The 19346-nt window shown below is 36.8% G+C and overlaps 1 protein-coding gene across 1 annotated transcript in view; it reads left to right on the top strand.

Annotated features, from left to right (window-relative positions):
* Mfe2 (peroxisomal Multifunctional enzyme type 2) overlaps positions 1-19346 on the top strand; it is a 206971-nt gene that overhangs the window by 34467 nt on the left and 153158 nt on the right. The window contains exons 4-6 of the mRNA XM_067151756.2: positions 4350-4502; positions 4629-4773; positions 5423-5550. Of these exons, the coding sequence (XP_067007857.2) occupies positions 4350-4502; positions 4629-4773; positions 5423-5550 (426 nt within the window). The remainder of the gene's footprint in view (positions 1-4349; positions 4503-4628; positions 4774-5422; positions 5551-19346) is intronic.

Genomic DNA, 19346 nt, shown 5'->3' with positions numbered 1-19346 from the left:
ATCTGTAATGAGGAAAAAAAGGAATATATGAGTGGATGAAAAACAAAAACAAGTTAAAAATGATGTACGAAAAGGAAACTCATGTGACTTGCTTGTAACTAAAAGTTGTAGTCTCGAATGGAGATGACCTTCTGTTGTTTATAAGTTTCATTTCCGTATTGATAGATATTACTTTACAAAAACAATATAAATATAAGTCACCACCTTATCAATACAAAATTTATTCACATTCAGCTAGTAAATATGGTCAAGACCGGTTTCGGCCCCTAGGGGGTCATCTTCAGTTGACATGCATAAAAGATTTATTTTACAAAAACATCACATATAATGATTAAAACTTAAAATAAGTCCAACTGATCATAAATGTTGGTATGTATGTCTTGGTACATTTGAGCTATTGTATGTGTCAATCCTAAGTTTCCCAGCATACAGTGTCAAGGTAAGTAGTTAACTGATATACATCATCCATGAAATTACATGCTATTTTTCATGTTATCACTATCTAATTTGGGTTGTACAATGTGGAATGAGATATACGTACATTTGTGTAAATTAATGGTAGTAAGTTCAGTAATATACATTAAAAATTGGTTCATAAAATACATTAATTGATTATTGATCAGTCATATGAAAATGTAGAATTATTAGTTTGGACACTTGTGATTAAAATATTAGTATGCAATACCTTGTTGGCATATATCTTAAATGCTAAAGTATCAGTTTATAAAGCCTATTGTTCTTATTTTATGTCTTGGAATAGGGTTGGACTTTTAGAAAATTATTTGTTTTGTTGAGCATAGGCATTGGATATTGGACACATAACTAAAACAGTGGTATATATATATATATACCTTGTTAAAAATACATTGTATTAACATTATTAATATGTGGTGCTATATATACATTGTTTGGGGTAAAATGGGGTTAACGAAGTTTTCACACAGTATTTGATTAGTTATGATGTTCCGATATAATGGGTCCGTAAAAATATATAACTATATACATAATTGCGGTTAGATAAGTATTTGTATAATCTGCTTGCAATTCAGGTAATATTTGGTTGTAATGTCTGGCGATATTTTGGGCAGCTACTGTTGTTAGAGCTATTAAGAGTCTTGAATATTATTGATGGAGCATGTTCTTCTTTTCGTGTGCCGTAATATGTTGAGTTGGTGACATTTGTAAGAACGCGTTGAATGTTATGCGTCCTGGTAAGGTGCACGTTGATTTTATCGTAGAAGCATATATGTTGTGAAAACAAAGTATCTGGAAGTAGAAATAATGAGTGTGAAAATGATGTGGTATGAAAGTGTAATAGTAAATCGTATGTCGTTTCACTTACGTTAGGTGTTGAAACCGTGCCGTCTGTGTAGCTGCCTGTTGAGATCTAATGCGTGTTGCTCTGAGATTGTATTTGGTGACGGTAGAGGGGAGGTTTGGGGGGGTGGGTGGAGTGTTAGTAACGGGAGTGGGGTTGGAGGGGAGGAGGTCTTGGAGCGGTTGATTTGAACGTATGGATTTTTGTTTATTAATTCTTTTAAGGTAGTAATCTTTTAGTAAGGGAATTACTGCATGAAAAAGAATATTGTTTCTGTCTATGTTTTCATTTAAGTTGGAGTTCGGATTGACGTATTTGTCTAAATTTATGTAAAATTCTTCTACTATACTGAGCAAGGGACTTTTTGGATTCATATTGAGGATTTGCATGTCACTATTAATGTTCGTGAAATTGTGTTTCTGATCGTCAGTGTGCTGACCCATAGCTGAGAAGTGTCTGTGTTTGACGGCATTTACATGTTCATTATATCGTATTAAAAAACTCCTACCAGTAAGCCCTACGTAGCTGGCTCGGCAGTCGTTGCATTTGAGGCGATAGACTCCTGAGTGGTTGTATTTATTTATGTTGTTAACTGATTTGGAATTGTATAGTATGTTGGTGTTATTGCGTGTAGTTTTGTATGCTATTTTTAGACCTTGTTTTTTGAAGATATTGGTTATGGGATGTATATGGTTATTGTTGTAAGTAAGTAAGTTGTAAGTATTGTAAGGAAAGGAATAGAATTAAGTAATTTAATAGATATATATTCACCAGATATTGTAATAGGAGTTGAATCATGGCTGAGAAATGATATAACGGATGCAGAAATTTTCTCACGGCACTGGAGTGTGTGATGAAAATCATTTTTCGTCCGTATTGAAAGTTTCATAAACTGTATATAGGATAATATTTTTTGTTTATTTCCACCTATTCAATACATTACAAGATGTTGGCATTTACTTTAAAACATTATTCAGATGAGACATGTTTCGCCTCCTACTGTGAGGCATCCTCAGTCATTATCAAAAACCTTATTATTTTACCAGGCATCTGGTTAAAGATATTCAAAAATGTGTTTGATGATTATAAGGGAGGTAAGATTTACGTTTGTTATAAACATGTTCATGAAGTAACTAAAAATCTAATATATTGATAAAAACATATGTAGTTCTTTGTTGAATAGGACTTGTTTGATTGTACTATAGTAAAAGAAGGTGGCTTGAAGCCGTAGTCATTAATAGATGTCTAATACATAGTGGAAGGCATAAAATATCAGTTCTATGAGAATATACATTACATTCAATTGATACTAAAAACTAATGGATTCATAGGTAGTACATATAAAATGTTCAATGAAATAACTAAAGATCTAATAAAATGATAAACACATATGTAGTTCTTTGTTGATTAGGACGTCGTATGATTGTACGGCTTAAAGCCGTAGTCATTAATAGATGTCTAATACATAGTGGAAGGCATATGAAATCAGTTCAATGAGAATATATAATACAATCAATTGATACATAAAAACTGGTAGATTCATAAGCAGTACATTTAAAAAAGAAGGCGTCATGTGACTATAAATGACAGTTGATGGCTTAAAGCCGTAGTCAAAGTTTAAAGTATAGGTCAATAACTGCTAATATATGGTAAAAAGATATAAGTCAAAATATAAAGCTTAGTATAAAAAATATGAAGGAAAAACATTCCAATTGCTTGACAAAAGTTACTTGACGTTGGCATGCATTTGTCCGTGATATTTATTGGTCAACATTTCGTAGGTTATTTTAGATTTATTTGGCAAGATTGCGTTGACAAGGAGTTCACCAGATGTTTATAGTTGGCCTAATTTGTATTAAGTCATCAAGAAAGTTGCAGAGATGATGATGGGTGGAAATTCTCAACGTTGATTTGGTTTTTTGACGTGAAGGTTGGAGAGCTGTTGTGTTCTTCTTTGATGATAATATATTTTATAAAACGTTGATTTTAATAATTTATACTATTGAAGAGTATTATGGAAGTTTGATGAGGCTGTTGAATTATTGTTGTTATAGATTGGTTCTGAAATGAAGAAAAAACTGTAGTTAATTTTGACGAGAATGAAAGAAAACATGGGAAGGTTTTGTTTAAGTTTTGTTAGTGAGAAAATGTTGGTGCTTACCTATGGCGTTGTAGGCCCGTTTGACAAGCTGGTGAGGCGCTATTAGGATAATACTGGTCACTAACGGTTTTTACTCCTTGTGTTGTACGTATGTCGTCTGGCCAGAGGGGGATGGGTAGGAGGGGGCGGAGTTGTAGGCTTGTGATTCGTGAACGGGAGGGAGTTGTGAATAGTAGGGGAAGCGGAGAGGCGTGTATCATTTATTGGTTTATGAATGGCGCGTGGAGGGGAATTACGTAAGATGGGAGGGGGAGGGGGGTATGATGTATTTGTTGACGTAGGGGTGTTTGTTGATACTGTTTTGAAAATATTAAACTTTTTGTCCTGAAGGTTTACATTATTGAATAATGTTACTATTTGGTCATATAAAGGGCTTCTATTGTCTATTGGGTCATTTAAATTCTTATTAGCATTGAATTTTTGGTCCAAAAATATGTATAAATTTTCGAATTCGGTCATAAGTCTACCTTTTTTATTGTTTTTAAAATTTGAAGGTCCTGTTCAATTGTGGTAAAGTTGTGCCCCGTTTCTTTCATGTGATTGCTCATTGCTGAGTGTTTATTATGTTTCTGAGCATTGAAATGTTCTGTGTACCTAGTTATGAAGCTTCTTCCTGTTTGTCCGATGTATGAGCTGAGGCACTCATTACATTTTAATCTATAGATACTGGAGCCTGAGTATTTATTATTTTCTGAATTTATTGTATTATGGTTGAAGAACATTTTTTGGTTTGAATTTTGAGTTTTGAAAGCTATTCTGATCTCTTGATTTTTTAAGGTGTTGGTTACACCTTGGTTGGTTACACTTCTGAATGCTGAGCAGTGTTATACTGAGCTATTAGAGTTTGATTGATGCACTTTATGATTGAAGGTGGCAAAGCAGTTGCTGACTACAATTCAGTTGAAGATGGAGATAAAATCATCCAGACAGCATTAGAAAATTTTGGACGTGTTGACATTGTGGTGAACAATGCTGGAATCCTTCGTGACAAATCTTTTGCAAGGATCAGTGATGTCGATTGGGGTAAGATTATTTTTATAAGTAGAATTCTATAATTCTATTTATAATTTGGTTTGTATGATATTTCTCAGTTCTCGTGGAAGTCAAGCTTGTTTTGTGTCATGCCTAAGAGAGATTTTCTTGTTCTAGAATTAATTCAGCGTGTACATCTGAAAGGAACATTCAAAACTACTCAGGCTGCATGGCCACATTTTAGGAAACAGAATTATGGACGCATTATAGTTACGGCCTCTAATTCTGGAATCTATGGGAACTTCGGTCAGGCCAATTACAGGTGAACTGTTATAATTTTGTTTTAGTTTTATGATAAAGTATAAATGAGTGTTCTTCTTCCTGTGTGCCGTACTTATTTGCATATAAGACCTTCTTTTTTCCCCTTCATTTTAATCTTCTAGAATGGGGCTGGGTATAATAGGTGAGTAAGTGGTATTAAGTACAAAAGTATGCGTTGTTTGATCTTTAATAAAATATTCTCCTTCTCCTCGCTATGCCCCATGTTGTGCGCCAATATTAATGAATGTTGTTTTGGACTGAATAAAAGGCTGCCAATTCAAAACTATTACAAAAACTTTATTTGTATGAACTGGCTCAGTGTTTGAGGATAACAGACTGTCTATTTGCAGCAGTACTGCAAACAATATCACCTTCTAATCTAGTAATTTTAACTCAGCTGTTGGTAAACAATTTCTAATTTCAAGTATCATAAATTTTAAATTAAAATCAATATATAATAACATCCATGTTAACATTATCAGTCATAATAATGGGATTTTTTTTGCTTTCTGTGTGCTGTTTTCATAATCTATTCCCACATTATTATTATTATTATTATTATTATTATTATTTTTTTTTTTTTTTTTTTTTTTTTTTTTTTTTTTTTTTTATAGGATAATTTATCAAAATCTGTTTGTATTTTTTTGCAGTGCAGCGAAGATGGGCGTTGTGGGCCTTAGTAACACCCTTGCCATTGAAGGGAGAAAAAATAACATTCACTGTAATGTAATAGTGCCAACGGCTGCATCTCGTCTCACTGAAGATATCCTTCCTCCAGGTGAGTATATAACCTTCAGTTATATCTTGATCTTCCACTTGTGTGAATCATTGATTGGTAATGTTTGGCAGTCAACAAAGGTGAATATGAAGTTTGAAATGGTAATATTCAGCTTTATACTTCTGTATCTATGGCAATATAGATATTCTGGAAGATACATTGAAAGGACTTGGAATTAGGTAAAGTGCGTATTGTGAGAAGCAAATGGTGGAAGATTAATAGAAGGCATTTTTGGAATAAACAGTTTTCCAGGATGTGAATAATTTCCAGTTTTCCATGCTTTTATTTCACTATTAAGTTGCATTCATTGGTTATATTGGGAAGCTGCACCAGTTGGATGGGATCAGATCTTGGGGTTGACAGTAGTGATGGGACATTCGATTCATTTTACTGAATCGATTCATTTGATTCCGTTCACGTTACTGAATCGATACAGTGATCCGATTCACGGCTCATTGGTCACCGCTCCTATTGCATCTGTGTAGTATGTGCTGGTAAGACAGCAGCAACAGCATTCAGTGCTCGCAGCTGCCATCTGGTCTTCATACTATGAACTCCTTCCTTAGAAAAAATGCTAGTTACTCTAATACATCGAAGGTTTCCGGTGACGCAGGGTGGGAAAGGTTAGGATTAAGAAGGTAGCAGCCATGACCTGAATTAAGGTACAGTTCCAGCATTTCCTGGTGTGAAAATGGGGAAACTACGGAAAAACCATCTTAACGGCTGCCGACGGTGGGATTCGAACCCACCATCCCCCCCGAATGCAAGCGCATAGCCACGCGGTATTAACCGCACGACAACTCGCTCAGTCATTTAAAAAAAAAAAGTATTTTTCTATCAGCTGAGGATTTTTTTTAATAGTCATATTTTGTATAGGCTACCCGAGATGTACAGTAGCCCGCTGGTTTTCTGATTCAACATACTGTTATTGCGTCTGTCCACATATGATTGAAGTCTTGTGCAACGATGTGACATATGAACTGAGAGAGTACTGAGCCGTTCTTCCCAATATAAAACGGGTACTTTTGAGTGGTCATGAGCATGACTCATAGTCATAGGGCAGGCTAGAGTCGAGTTTAATTGTCAAATGTCAATTAAGTTATAATACTAAGATTCATTAAACTAATAAATAGTATAACCTAATAGCCTACCTACTTACTAGCTACTTCAGAATTATGTTGTGACTACCTTTTTAACACTGCAAATAAATCCATCTATTATTTAAACCTCCCTGTAAGAAGAGGACAGTGAATGAAAATGGGTATTATTTTCAAATGAGCTGAGCTCGAGAGTCCATTATAGCATACGATTCTTTCAGTGTAGCATGGCTCACTGTATGTCTCACTGCAGTGAGCCGATAAGGAGCCGTGTGTATCTTGTGTCTCACTGAGCCGCGCTCGTTCACGATTCTTTCGATGTGCCATGGCTCACTGTATGTCTCGCTGCAACGGAAGCTCGGCTCTCCGCGTGTCCAGTGAGCCGATAAGGAGCCGTGTGTATCATGTGTCTCGCTGAGCTGCGCTCGTTCACGATTCTTTCGATGTGCCATGATTCACTGTCTCGCTGCAGCGGAAGCTCGGCTCCCCGTCAACGTCCAGTGAGTGCACCACTCAGCACTGTCCGCTGGGAGTAAGCTGAATCATGTGCCGTGAGCTCGCCGTTCCTGTGAATCGATTCACTCGGACACTTGAATGAATCGATACACTGCTTCGAATCATACATTCAGTAGCCAACACTAGTTGACAGTAGATATCCTAAAAATTAAGTTCCCAAGAGGGAGTAATAATTTATGCAACAGCCACTGAAAGTGTTGTATATTATGACTGAGAGGTTTATGCCCGAGTAACATAAACTTATCAGTTCAGTGGCCATCGTCATCATCATCATCATCATCATTTCCCGTATCCAGCTTCTGCCAGGGTTGGGGTATTTACAGCACTTCTCCTTCCACCATTCCTCTTCCACGATCTTGTCCCAGTTTAAATTTCGTCTTGTTATGCTGCTCTTCACTGATTCAATCCACCTTGTTCTAGGTCTTCCTCTTGCTCTCTTGCCCTCGCACTTTGCCTCCAGCATCTGTCTTGAAATTCTATTCTACTCTGTCCTCTTTACGTGTCCATACCACCTTAGTTTATTCTTTTCAACTCTCTCATTTAGCTTTCCTATCTCAACTTCTTTCCTAACATCGTCATTTCTCACTCTTTCTTTCTCTTTCCTATCATACTTCTTAGGAATTTCATCTCACTAACTTGAATTCTACTCTCTTGCCTGCTAGTTAAAGTCCAAGTCAGCTGGATAAGTCAGTATGGGTACACTTTGGTAGAATACATTACTCTGCTGTACCCTCCTGCTACTTTAGTGGCTACTGTGTACAATATGTTATTTCATACTATGGTGAATTTACTTACTTTAAATTAGGTAAATGAATTTAATTATAAAATAATTTTGATTCGTCACGATGTGTGATATATTCGATATTCACCTGTTCAAAATGGATTAACCTAGACGTTAGTCATTATTGTGATGGGGGCTAATTACTTGGGCTGGGAATGCAGACACACCATTTTTTCTGTAGGTGGGTATGAAACCACAGTGCTGCAATCAGGCTGAGAAACAGTTCAACAAGATTAAGTTTGGTGTTCCTTGATTCATGATCTGTCTGACTGTATGTATTTACATCGCTATGAAGCGGAGTTCGATCAGAAACGATTTATAATAAAACACTGCAAAAAGTCATTACAGTGGGTTGGAGTGTCTTTTTCCATGTTCTTTTGAGTACGGGAAGATGGCAATTATGTCTTAGTATGAAATAAAGATAATTTATGGTAATTTCCCCAATTGTGAAAATAAAAGTATTCAAACTCTTTAGGACTTTTCAATTGTGAAATTACCAGCATTTTTCCCTAGTGTGGCAGTGGGCTCGCTAGTTGGATTGCCACACCACAGCTAGTGTGCTGTTTGGACACCACTGCAAGCCTCCTTTGTAGGACAATGCAGTAATGGTGCACTAGGAGAGAGAGTACCTCCAATTAAAAAAATGCCTGTCTTAGGCTTTTATATCGAAACTTCACGACTGAAGTGGTCTGAAGAGCTTGAATAATAATGACAGGATAGTCATATATAAATTTACAAATAACTTGTGAATTTCCACACCCAGGCGACTGGAGTGGGACATTGGTGATGATGAACACTACGGTTTACAGTACATTGAGTGATACAATGACTTAATCTTGTAAATATGCCATCATATACAAATTCACACACAACTTAAATTCTTTCCAATGCCTCAAACCACAATTTACAATTGATTGAGCAGTAAGATAACTTACTATTAGCTTAACATTTAAATAGGACCCCATTATATAGAAATTTACTGGATAGTGGAGTCTATTTTTGAAGCACCGTGCATTCTTGGGAAAAGGCTCTAAAACTGTTGCAGGTAATGCAATGTAGTTATCAACTTCCTGATTTACAAACAAATATTTACCATAGTTTTCTGTGGCCTACCTTTTTCTTTACACGAATGATTGGTCGTGCTGATGTACCAGGGCTTTCTAGTCAATTGTTCATCTCTCCCCATTCAGACTACTTACATAGGCATTGTACATGGTATATAACCATGCTCTTTTCCTTCTAGCCTACAGTCTCTCCCACCCAAGATTTTCTATTATACTTGTCATACTACTTTTTGGATTACCGGGTGAGTTGGCCGTGCGGTTAGGACCGCGCAGCTGTTTCCCATTTTCATACCAGGCAAATGCTGGTCATCATCATCATCATCATCATCATTTCCCTTTATCCAGCTGTAGCCGGGTAGGGGCAAATATGGTTCCTCTCCACTTTCTTCGGTCTTTCCACCACTCCTCCTCCAACACTGTGTCCCAGTCCAGGTTTCTTTCTATAATGCTGCGTTGGATGGTATCCTTCCATCTCAATCGTGGTCGTCCACGGCCTCTCCTTCCTTGGATTTGCATTTCCATCACCTTTTTTGGCATTCTTTTGTCGCTCATTCGCTTTATGTGCCCAAACCATCTTAGTCGGCTCTTCTCTATTCTATCATTCATTTTTTCCACTCCAATTTCTTCCCGGATTTTCTCATTCCTTATTTTGTCTCTTCTACTCTTCTGTATCATACTCCTCAAGAATTTCATTTCGGCTGCCTGTATTCGACTCTCATCCTTCTTTGTCATTGTCCAAGTTTCTGCTCCGTAAGTTGTTATGGGTACGTAATACATCTTGTACATAGTATCCTTTGCTTCCATTGGCCCATCTTTGTCCCATAACATATTTCTTACACTATGATAGAAAAAACTTCCAGCTTGAATCCTTTTACTAATCTCAGCATCCAGTCGAGCATTCTCCATTAATTCACTCCCCAGGTATTTAAACGTTTCCACTACTTCCAGGGGCTTGTCTGCAAGTCTAATCTGACCTTTCCCTTCTTTTTCCCCTCTAGTCATAACAAGAGTTTTACTCTTTTTTACACTTATTTTCAATCCATATTCTTCAATCTTTCCATTCATCACATTCAACTGTTCTTGAACCTTCCTGTCGTCTTCTCCCCAAATCACAATATCATCTGCAAATAACATCATGTTCATTTCTCTTCCTCCATATGCTGCTTTTGCTGTTCTCATGATGTCATCCATTACTATTGTAAACAGGATTGGTGATAGAACACTTCCATGTCTCAGCCCACTAGTTATTTTGAACCAACTTGTCCTGCCAACTTGTGTTTGCACACAACTACAACATTCCTTATACAATGTCATGATCATTTTTATTAATCCCTGTCCAATTCCTTTTTGCACCAGACTGTCCCAAACTTTCGTCCTAGGGACACTGTCATATGCCTTTTCACTATCAATGAATGTCATCACCATATCATTCCCGTACTCCCAATGCTTTTCCATTAGTTGTCTCATAATGAAAATGGGCTCTATTGTTGACCTTCCACTTCTGAAACCAAACTGATTTTCCTGTATCTGCTTCTCAACCCTTAACCTTATTCTACTTTCCAGTATCCTTTCCATTATCTTAGCAACATGGGATATTAGAGTAATTCCCCTGTAGTTCTTCAAAACTTTCTTATCACCTTTCTTGAAAATTGGGATGATTATTCCTCTTTGCCAATCCTCAGGGACCTCCTTATTCTCCCAGACATTCCTGAGAACCCGATATGTCCACTGCAGGCCTACAGCTCCAGCTGCCTTTATCATCTCCACTGAAATTTCATCTATTCCAGCAGTTTTTCCATTCTTCATCTTTCTTACTGCCATTTCAATTTCATTCATTGTAATTTCTTTATCCATTTCTTCGTCAACTAATTGCCTTTCCTGGTCGTCCATTGAATGACTGTCATCCGTTCTTATGTTCAGCAGCTTCTGAAAATACTCTCTCCATCTATTTCTTATTTCTTCTGGCTTTGTTAAAATTATGCCACCTTCATCCTTCACAAATCTGGTGTTTACTTGATCTCTCTTTTTGTTTTTTAAGATACCATACAGTAATTTCTTGCTGCCCTGCGTATCATCTCTCAATGTCTGTGTGAATAAGGCCCAGCTTTTCCTCTTTTCTTCCTCCACTACTTTCTTGGCCAAATTCTTTGCCTCCACATATTTTCTTGTACTTTCTTCAGTCTTAGATGTTTTCCATGCTTTCCATGCCATTTTCTTTTCCTTCACTTTAATCTTTACCCTATCATTCCACCAGTGTGTTTCTTTGTCTTTCACATTTCCTGATGTTCTACCACACACCTTTTCTGCACATCCAACCAGTGCTTCCTTAAATCTTTTCCATTCCTCTTCAACATTCCCCACCTCTGTCCTGGGTACCAAAGGTATTATTTCCCTTTGAAATTCTTTTTGTATGCTTTTCTCCTTCAACTTCCATACTTTAATTCTTTTCTCTCTTCTTAACTGGGGTTTTTCAATCTTTCCAACTTTCAATTTTCCTATCACAACTCTATGATCTCCACCAAAGGCTTCTTCAGGCATGGCTGTTACATCTACAAGGTTCTTCCGGTGTTCTTTCTCTATGATTATATAATCAATCATGGTCTTTGTTCGTCTGTCTCCCCAGCCATACCTTGTAATCTTCTGACTGTTCTTCTTCCTAAACCAGGTGTTTCCAACAATCATTTGATTCCTCATGCAAAAATCCACCAACAACTCGCCTTCTGGATTTACATTTCCATATCCAAAGGGCCCTACAACATTTTCCTTTCCTTGCCTTTCCATTCCAACTTGTGCATTTAGATCTCCCATCAATAGTACTTATCTTCTATCTGTCTCTCCACTTCCTCTAAGAAGTCCTCTAGATGTTCATCTATGCAACCAGTTTGTGGGGCATACAACTGAAATAGATCTTTCACGCCATTTTCAAACAGGAGTCTCATCATCATCATCCTATCGCTGACGTACTTTGTATATTCCAGATATTCTTGGATTTAACTTCTAAGTATGATGGCCACTCCATTTTTTGCTTCAGGTCCTCCGCTGTAATACAGCCTGTATCCTTCTCTCAGAGGGATCTCCCCTGTACCCCTCTTCTTGGTCTCGCACAGTCCAAGTATGGCTATATCTTTTTCTATCATGAAGTCAACCAGTTCTTCTGTCTTTCCCGTCAGTGTCAGTACATTAACTGTTGCAATTTTGATGTAGTTTGGTGCTGGTTGCCCATTTTTCACAGTTCCCCCAGCACCTGAAGGGGACGCCCTAACCTTTTCCGAGGCACCATATCTGCTTTGTCCATATAGGCTATTGTTACGATGGGCTCGCCACACCCAAAGGCATTTTATACCTACAGCCACGTTCAAAATTAGGCCGCCCCTAACATGGAGACAGGCGCCTTTCGTAGCCGCTCCTCTGGAGTACAGACGCTACGGGTATGCCCCTTCCGCCATCTCCGCCGTACCGAAGTCCACCTTCTCCGCCGTAGATGCCGTTGAGGTCTTCACTCGTAACCCTGAGCTGGGACCCATACCAGATGTTACACACCGGGTCAGTGTGCTCTGGGACTCACATAGGCAGGGGCGCACTCCCTGGGTAGGGCTGCCTCCTAAGAGGGTCCCTACCTGCTACCTGTACCTTAATTAAGGCCACGGCCAATTCCTTCCCTCTCCTAGCCCTTTCCTATCCTATCGTCGCCATAAGACCTATCCTTGTTGGTGCGACATAAAACAAATTCTAAAAAATAAAAATTAAAAACCTTTTTGGATTGAAATCATTAAGCATGAACCTGGTTCTCCCACTACACCTGTAGAAGGCAGAAGAGCAGTCCCATTTATTAATAGCTACACCTTGTGTTATAGTCATTATTTTAGATTTTTCTGTATATTATACATAGTCTTCAAACAGTCTGCAGTCACTTCAAATTTTATTTGGCATATCGTTGATAGAAGTGGCCCAATAACACTAACTCTGTACTATTCCTGACATTATAGAAACTTTGTTGGAGTATTGACTTCCACTTTTACTCTTTGTGTGCTGTCTGTCAAAAGTTCTTTCACAGAGCCACCCTTACACCAATGCTTTAGCAAAATCAATTACCATAGCATCAGCTTGTACACCTTTATCCTGTGACTCGCTAATATCTAGAAAGAGCAATAATATCTGGCTTTAACAGGATGATCCTTTTCTAAAACGAAGTTGCCAGTCATTAATCCACAATTCCTCTTCCCCCCCGTGTTTCCCTGTTCCCTTAGATATTCTGAAATGAGCTGTTCCATTTCTTTACATACAATGGATGTAAGATTGCTGGGCCTACAGTTGCCCATTGATAGTCTTCTTCTCCCTTTAAAAATAAGGACTGCAGTTGTTTTCTTCCAGTCATCTAGAATTTGCATGTTATTGATATATATTTTAATTTTTTTATGGAGGTTTTTCTTTTTGTCAGCCCAATACTGTTTCATCCTTTCTGAAAGTAATTCTCTTTCTGCTTCTGGAATCTCTCTTCGTTTTCCCTGCTTGTTGATTTTTGTCTGTAGTCTAGTTTGTTTATCCTTCTATATCGTGAGTGTATTTGTTTTGAATTTTAAATCTTCTATTGTAATATGTAACTCTCTCGTGTCTTTTTTAAGTTCTGTGATCTATCTAATATTATTCTTACTCTTACTCTTCCTTAATTTTTCTATTATTTTTCTACTGATTCTATTTTCTGGTGACTGTATTAGATGCCCTAAGAATGATATCCATTTTTTTTAAATTGTGCTAGTCACAAGTTCTATTTCTTTATAAACTGTTTTATTGGAAGCTAGTCTCCAGACTCCGTTCACTTGATAATTTCTGTTTAAACAGGCTCTCACTATTCTCCTTTCTAACTTGAGTACTCTGTCTATTGCAACTGTGTTTGTTGTTTTGAATAATGTTTCACATGCATGTGTAATTTCGGCTGAGTGACTGTTTTGTAGTGTTTCAATTTGGTTGCTATTGAGAGACACTTTTTATTATATGCATTCTTGGTGACATGATGTGCTGTAACCAGTTTATCTATTCTTTTTGCCATGCTAGTTTCTCATTCAGGTTACATGTAATTATTTCACCTAAATATTAACATTTTCTACACTTTTTATATCTTTGTCTCTCAGCTTAAATTTGTTTGCAAGCGGAAGTTGAATTAGCATAATTTCTGTTTTTTTAATTAAATTTTCAAACCAATATTTTTAACTATTTCCTATAAAGATTTTATTTGTTGCTTTGTTGTGTCCTGAATATCATTGGATAGAAGAGCTAGATCATCAGCAAATCCTAGACAGTTCAAATGTATGTCATCCTTCTGGGTTCCAATTTTTATATCTTTTGAGTTCTTGTACCATTCCCTCGTAACGTACTCTATTGCACAGTTAAAAAGAAGAGGTGACAGTCTGTTACCCTATCTTAAACCAGTTGTTACCAAGAATGGTTCAGAAAGTTCTTCTCTGAATTTAATTTTAGAAATTGTATTAGTTAGAGTAAGTTCAATCAATTTGATTAGCTTTGGGTGAAGTCCAAAATGTCTTAAAATTGTTAATAATGATGGTCCGTGGATGGAGTTGTAAGCTTTCTTGAAATCTATAAACGTTATTGAAAGGGGCTTGTTTTGTTTTTTGTAATATGCGATGACAAGCTTCAAAGTTATTATTTGTTCAGAGCAGCTTCTCCAAGGTCTGAAGCCTCCCTGGTATTCACCTAACTCTTGATCATGTTGTTGTTTAATCTGATTATATAGTATCTTAGAGAAAATCTTATACGTGCAGTCAAGGATGGTAATACCTCTATAGTTACTTCTATTACTTCTTTCACCTCTCTTATGAATTGGATTAATTATAGCTGTTGTCCATAGTTCAAGGAATTTTCCTGATATCCAAATCTTTTGTAATATCATATGGAGGGATGTCTGAGTCGCATTGCCAGCGTATTCCCACATCTCTGCGAAAACCTGGTCGTCTCCACACACTTTGTAGTTCATTTCCTTAAGCACTGTTTCAACTTATTTTGCTGTAGGTGGGTTTATATTTTCTGGTTTAGATTTTATCGGGGTATGAGTATCAGTTAATAAGAGCTTTTCAGGTTCATCACTGTTCAAGAGCTTGTTAAATGCTTCCGCCATTATTTCTGAGTTTTCCTTACTGTTATGTGCTATTTTTCCATCTTTATTTTTCAACAATAATGTTGGGAGTTGCATTTTTGTAATTGTGTCACAAAGGCTTTGTAATAATCTCTAGAATTGGTTTGGTAATAATTTTCCTCAATAGAGTTTATTAAATCTGTTTGTTATTTTCTGTTAATTCTTCTAATAGTTTGGGTGAATTCTTTCCTGATATTCTTGAGGTTAGTGGCATTTTCTTCTGTTTTGTGGGCTTGAAATTTCAACCAAGCTTGATGTCTTTCTTCATGTATTCTATCACAATCAGAGGTCCACCAGGCATGTCTTTTCCGTGGATTTAATGGAGCTAGATCTTCTGCATTCTGTTCAAGAATTCGTATTAGGTCATCTAAATTGTTTGTTAGTCTTGTAGTTCCTGTTCTCTGCCGATACTGGGCATTCTGCATTAACTGATGAGCGTCATATGTCCTTTTTTCTCCAACTCTATTTTGTCTTTTCCTTGTTAATGGAGTAAATTTAATCTTGATTTTAATTAAGTAATGATCTGAACCAGTGTCCGTTCCTCTAAGAACTTTGACATTGTGGATTTCCTTGTGAAAGAATTTGCCCATACTGCATGAGATCTAGGCTAGCTCGAATATTATCATATTTCTCGCTACTCAAAGTTTATGGGCTATGGGTTCCGCATTAGAGGAAAGATCTACCTATCGTCCTTTAACCTAACTATGGTATTCGTCTTCCAATGTGTTATCATCTCACTGACATTAATTAAAATAGCACTTTGAAAAATAAATGAATTTCCATTTATAGCATTGACTTAAAGAAACTTATCTTTGCTCTGATTCCCCCCGTTGTCATCTCATGTCCGGGTGGATGGACATGTAGGCTTGGCTCAAGGCATTTCCCTCATCTGTTTGGGAACATCTGGGACTGTCTCGGCTGGTTATCGGTCCTCATGGGCTGGAAACGTCATCCCGTGTCGCCATAACCTAGGTAGCTTCGCCTCCATTTTCTTTGTGCATGTTGACGCTGGTCTCTCGAGTAATCGGAACAAAACAAGACATCAGTTTGGTTAATGTCGTCATCTTATGGATATGCTTTTCTACAATCTGAATATGATATAGGAATATTGCTCTTTAGAAAATTGAACTTGGAAGTGTTCTAAAATTTGCAGTGCGTAAAAATGAGTATTCCAATTGAATTATGGAAATATATGTGTATATATATTCTTCTCCTCTCTCTCTCCCTGTCGATATTACAGCTATATAGCCTCTCGGAATTGATTGTATCGGCTAATACGTCGTCTTAGGTAGATATCGTGATGTAGCAATGTGGAAGTCTTTATATTCCAAAAGTACAATTTAATTTCACGGAGTGAAATATTCTTGAGCGCTAATATTTCGTAGGACAGTTTGTGAACACAGGTTTCTCTCTATTTTATGACCAGTATTTTGATAAAACGATGTTTTCTTTCCTCTTGAGTATGTCCCTGATGTTCTCCGTCTGTGCGAATCGAATGTTAAGTTTTTAATAATAACTCAATCTTCTCAAGTCTTTCTTTACCACCGCCTTCTATGCTCCTATCTCGTCGAGCGCTTGACGAAAACATTACTCCTTCGGCTCATAGTAGTACTCTGACGCTTTACTATCGACATTCTGATGAGTTTACTCCATTTTCATTCCAATTAGATCTTGTTGGAAACAGTGAAATGGCACAATACATACGTGGTCTTGCTGCCATTCCTCTTTTGTCCAGTCAGGATGTTTCCAAGTTTTAAGTTTGTGTGGTTTTCTTTTAAAATACGGTGTGTAGATTTGGAGATTAGTCCATGGGTTCTGCATATCTCTGTGTCTTTGGCCATTTCTGTTGGTATATTTATGAGGAGCCCACTTTTCTACTACATCTCGATACTTCTTTTCCTTACCCAGTTGAGCGTTAGTTCCCTATAAGGATCTTGACGTTATTCATATTTATTTTATTCATTGTCTGATCAACAAGATCCCAGAAATTATATACTTCTTACAGAGTTTTTGTTAGGAAATTATTTCATTGGTAGAGGCATGAGCATTCATGATAGTGTAAAGTTTGTTTGTGGTTTGTAAAGTTAGAATTGCAATTCTCAGTCAGATGGCTTTAAAATCAATTACAGAATCTATTATTTTCAAATTCAGTATAAATCCTGTACCAAATTGGGGACAATGTTTCATGACTCTTTGGCCTGGCTTCCCATTATGCACTCTATAACCTTGAGATTCAAATGGATCTTCTGTTAAATTTTTCATTTCTTGGAGTCCTACCAGAAGAACGTTTTTGCCTATCTAATTCACCTGTTTTCCGGTTTTCAGTAAGGAGTTTATATTGTGTGTCGCAATGTAGTTAATATGCTTATGTTTGATTCTGTGTTTGTGTATTTGGTTATATGTATGTATTTTTTAGTGTTCACCGAATCCGATGTCATCTTCTCCATCCTTAAAGGGTTGGACGGTGGAATTCTTTTACTAAAAGACTTTTCCATATCTGACTATCAAAGGTTATCAACCTTAAGTGAAGCAAGCTTTGATTTACAACTACGGTTGTTAGCCGCAGATGATTTTTTTTTTGTATAGATGTACAAAGATATACTTTTCTCAGAGACAAACAGGTGGAAAAATCTCTATAATTATGTTAGGATAAGAAAAGGAATGAGCCATGATGTGTCAATGATAATGTCCAGAGAAGGTGACATAATTACTGACAATCTAAACACCTCAAAAACAAAAGGTTTGTTCGCCAGTGGCCGGAAATCCTTCGCTCATTGTTCGCTTTGAAATTAAATATCGACCTTTATTAATACAAGAAATGCGTGCGAATGTGTGATGTTTATTGAAACCTGTATATTGCGACGCGTATATTGATTGTCAATCTCTCGTTCTCGCGTGCTTTGTTCATGTTCGTTCACATTAGTCTAGTCGATTCTAGAGACTAGTTGCTAGTTTTGGAGTCTCTTTAATTTAGCGACATAATTCCAAAGATAGTGATTAGTGACTTTTTCTAAAAGATTTTAGGAGCCATTTGGAGACAATTCTGGCGAATTTTAAATTGTTACTTGATAAAAATAGCATTGCACTTCGCATAATCGCGCGGGCGCATGATGCAATATACGTATTAATCTATGCATTTGCAAAGTAATGGCATCTAAGTGTATGATTGATTCACACGTGTCGAGCATGAGCTCATACTACTTTTGGAAGGCTATCAGAGACCGATCATCTCATTCACATATTTCCTGTGAGGGAATTGAGATGTCCAATTTTTAGCCTTGTAGCCTTGTAGCCTAGTACTCCTGTATTGTGCAAGACATGTAGAATAAGCAGTTTTGACCAATTGTATCTCCTGATTTTTCTGATTTTCGTATCAAAATATCCTGATTTTTGGTTTTGTAAAGTTGGCAGGTATGCAACTCTATGCATCCCAGACCAGAATCAGAAAAGAAGATACTGAGGAATTTCTGAAGAAATTGGAAAGAGAAATTACTGATGTGGTGGGTGACTTAAATAAGCAAGTGGGAATTGAAAGACTAGGGAAGGAAGAAGTAGCTGAACCTTACAGATATGGAAAAAAAGAAATGAAAAATAGATAGATTTTTGTTACAAATATAGTTTGATTGTGGGCAATGTGTGGTTTAGAAAGAAAAATTGTTGGAAGGTTACAAGATATAGTTGGGATGAGAGAAGGACAAAGACTGTAAGAGATTATTGTTTGGTCGGAAAAGAAAATCATAGACATTTATTAGACATAACAGCTCTTCCGGGAGGTGCTTTCAATGGAGATCATCGAGCAGTGATGTAGGAAAAATGGAAAGAATAAAGGACAAGAAAGAAGAAAATAAAAGTATGGAAATTAAAAGAAGAAAAGTACTGGAACATTTATTTATTTATTGGTGACAAAAGGTCCCATGAGCCTCTGGCTCGTGATAGGGACAGTACAGTACATACTTTTCTTAAGGAGACACAATAATTACATTTCATATACAATAGCTTTTTCAGTAAAGTGACAAGTACATTTTTATTACAAGTTATGAATCTCATTATAAAACCGTATTGGATTTCAGAATAAGAAGTTATTATATTAATAAAACCACAATAAATAAATACACAATAGTCCTTTATATTTAGGACATGTTTCGCTCAATCTTAGTGAGCATCATCAGCTAAAGATAACTTGATCCATG

This window comes from Anabrus simplex, chromosome 7 (assembly GCF_040414725.1).
Source record: "Anabrus simplex isolate iqAnaSimp1 chromosome 7, ASM4041472v1, whole genome shotgun sequence".
Lineage (NCBI taxonomy): Eukaryota > Metazoa > Arthropoda > Insecta > Orthoptera > Tettigoniidae > Anabrus > Anabrus simplex.
The sequence above is the reverse complement of the archived record's forward strand: the minus strand, read 5'-3'. Positions and strand labels throughout refer to the sequence as shown.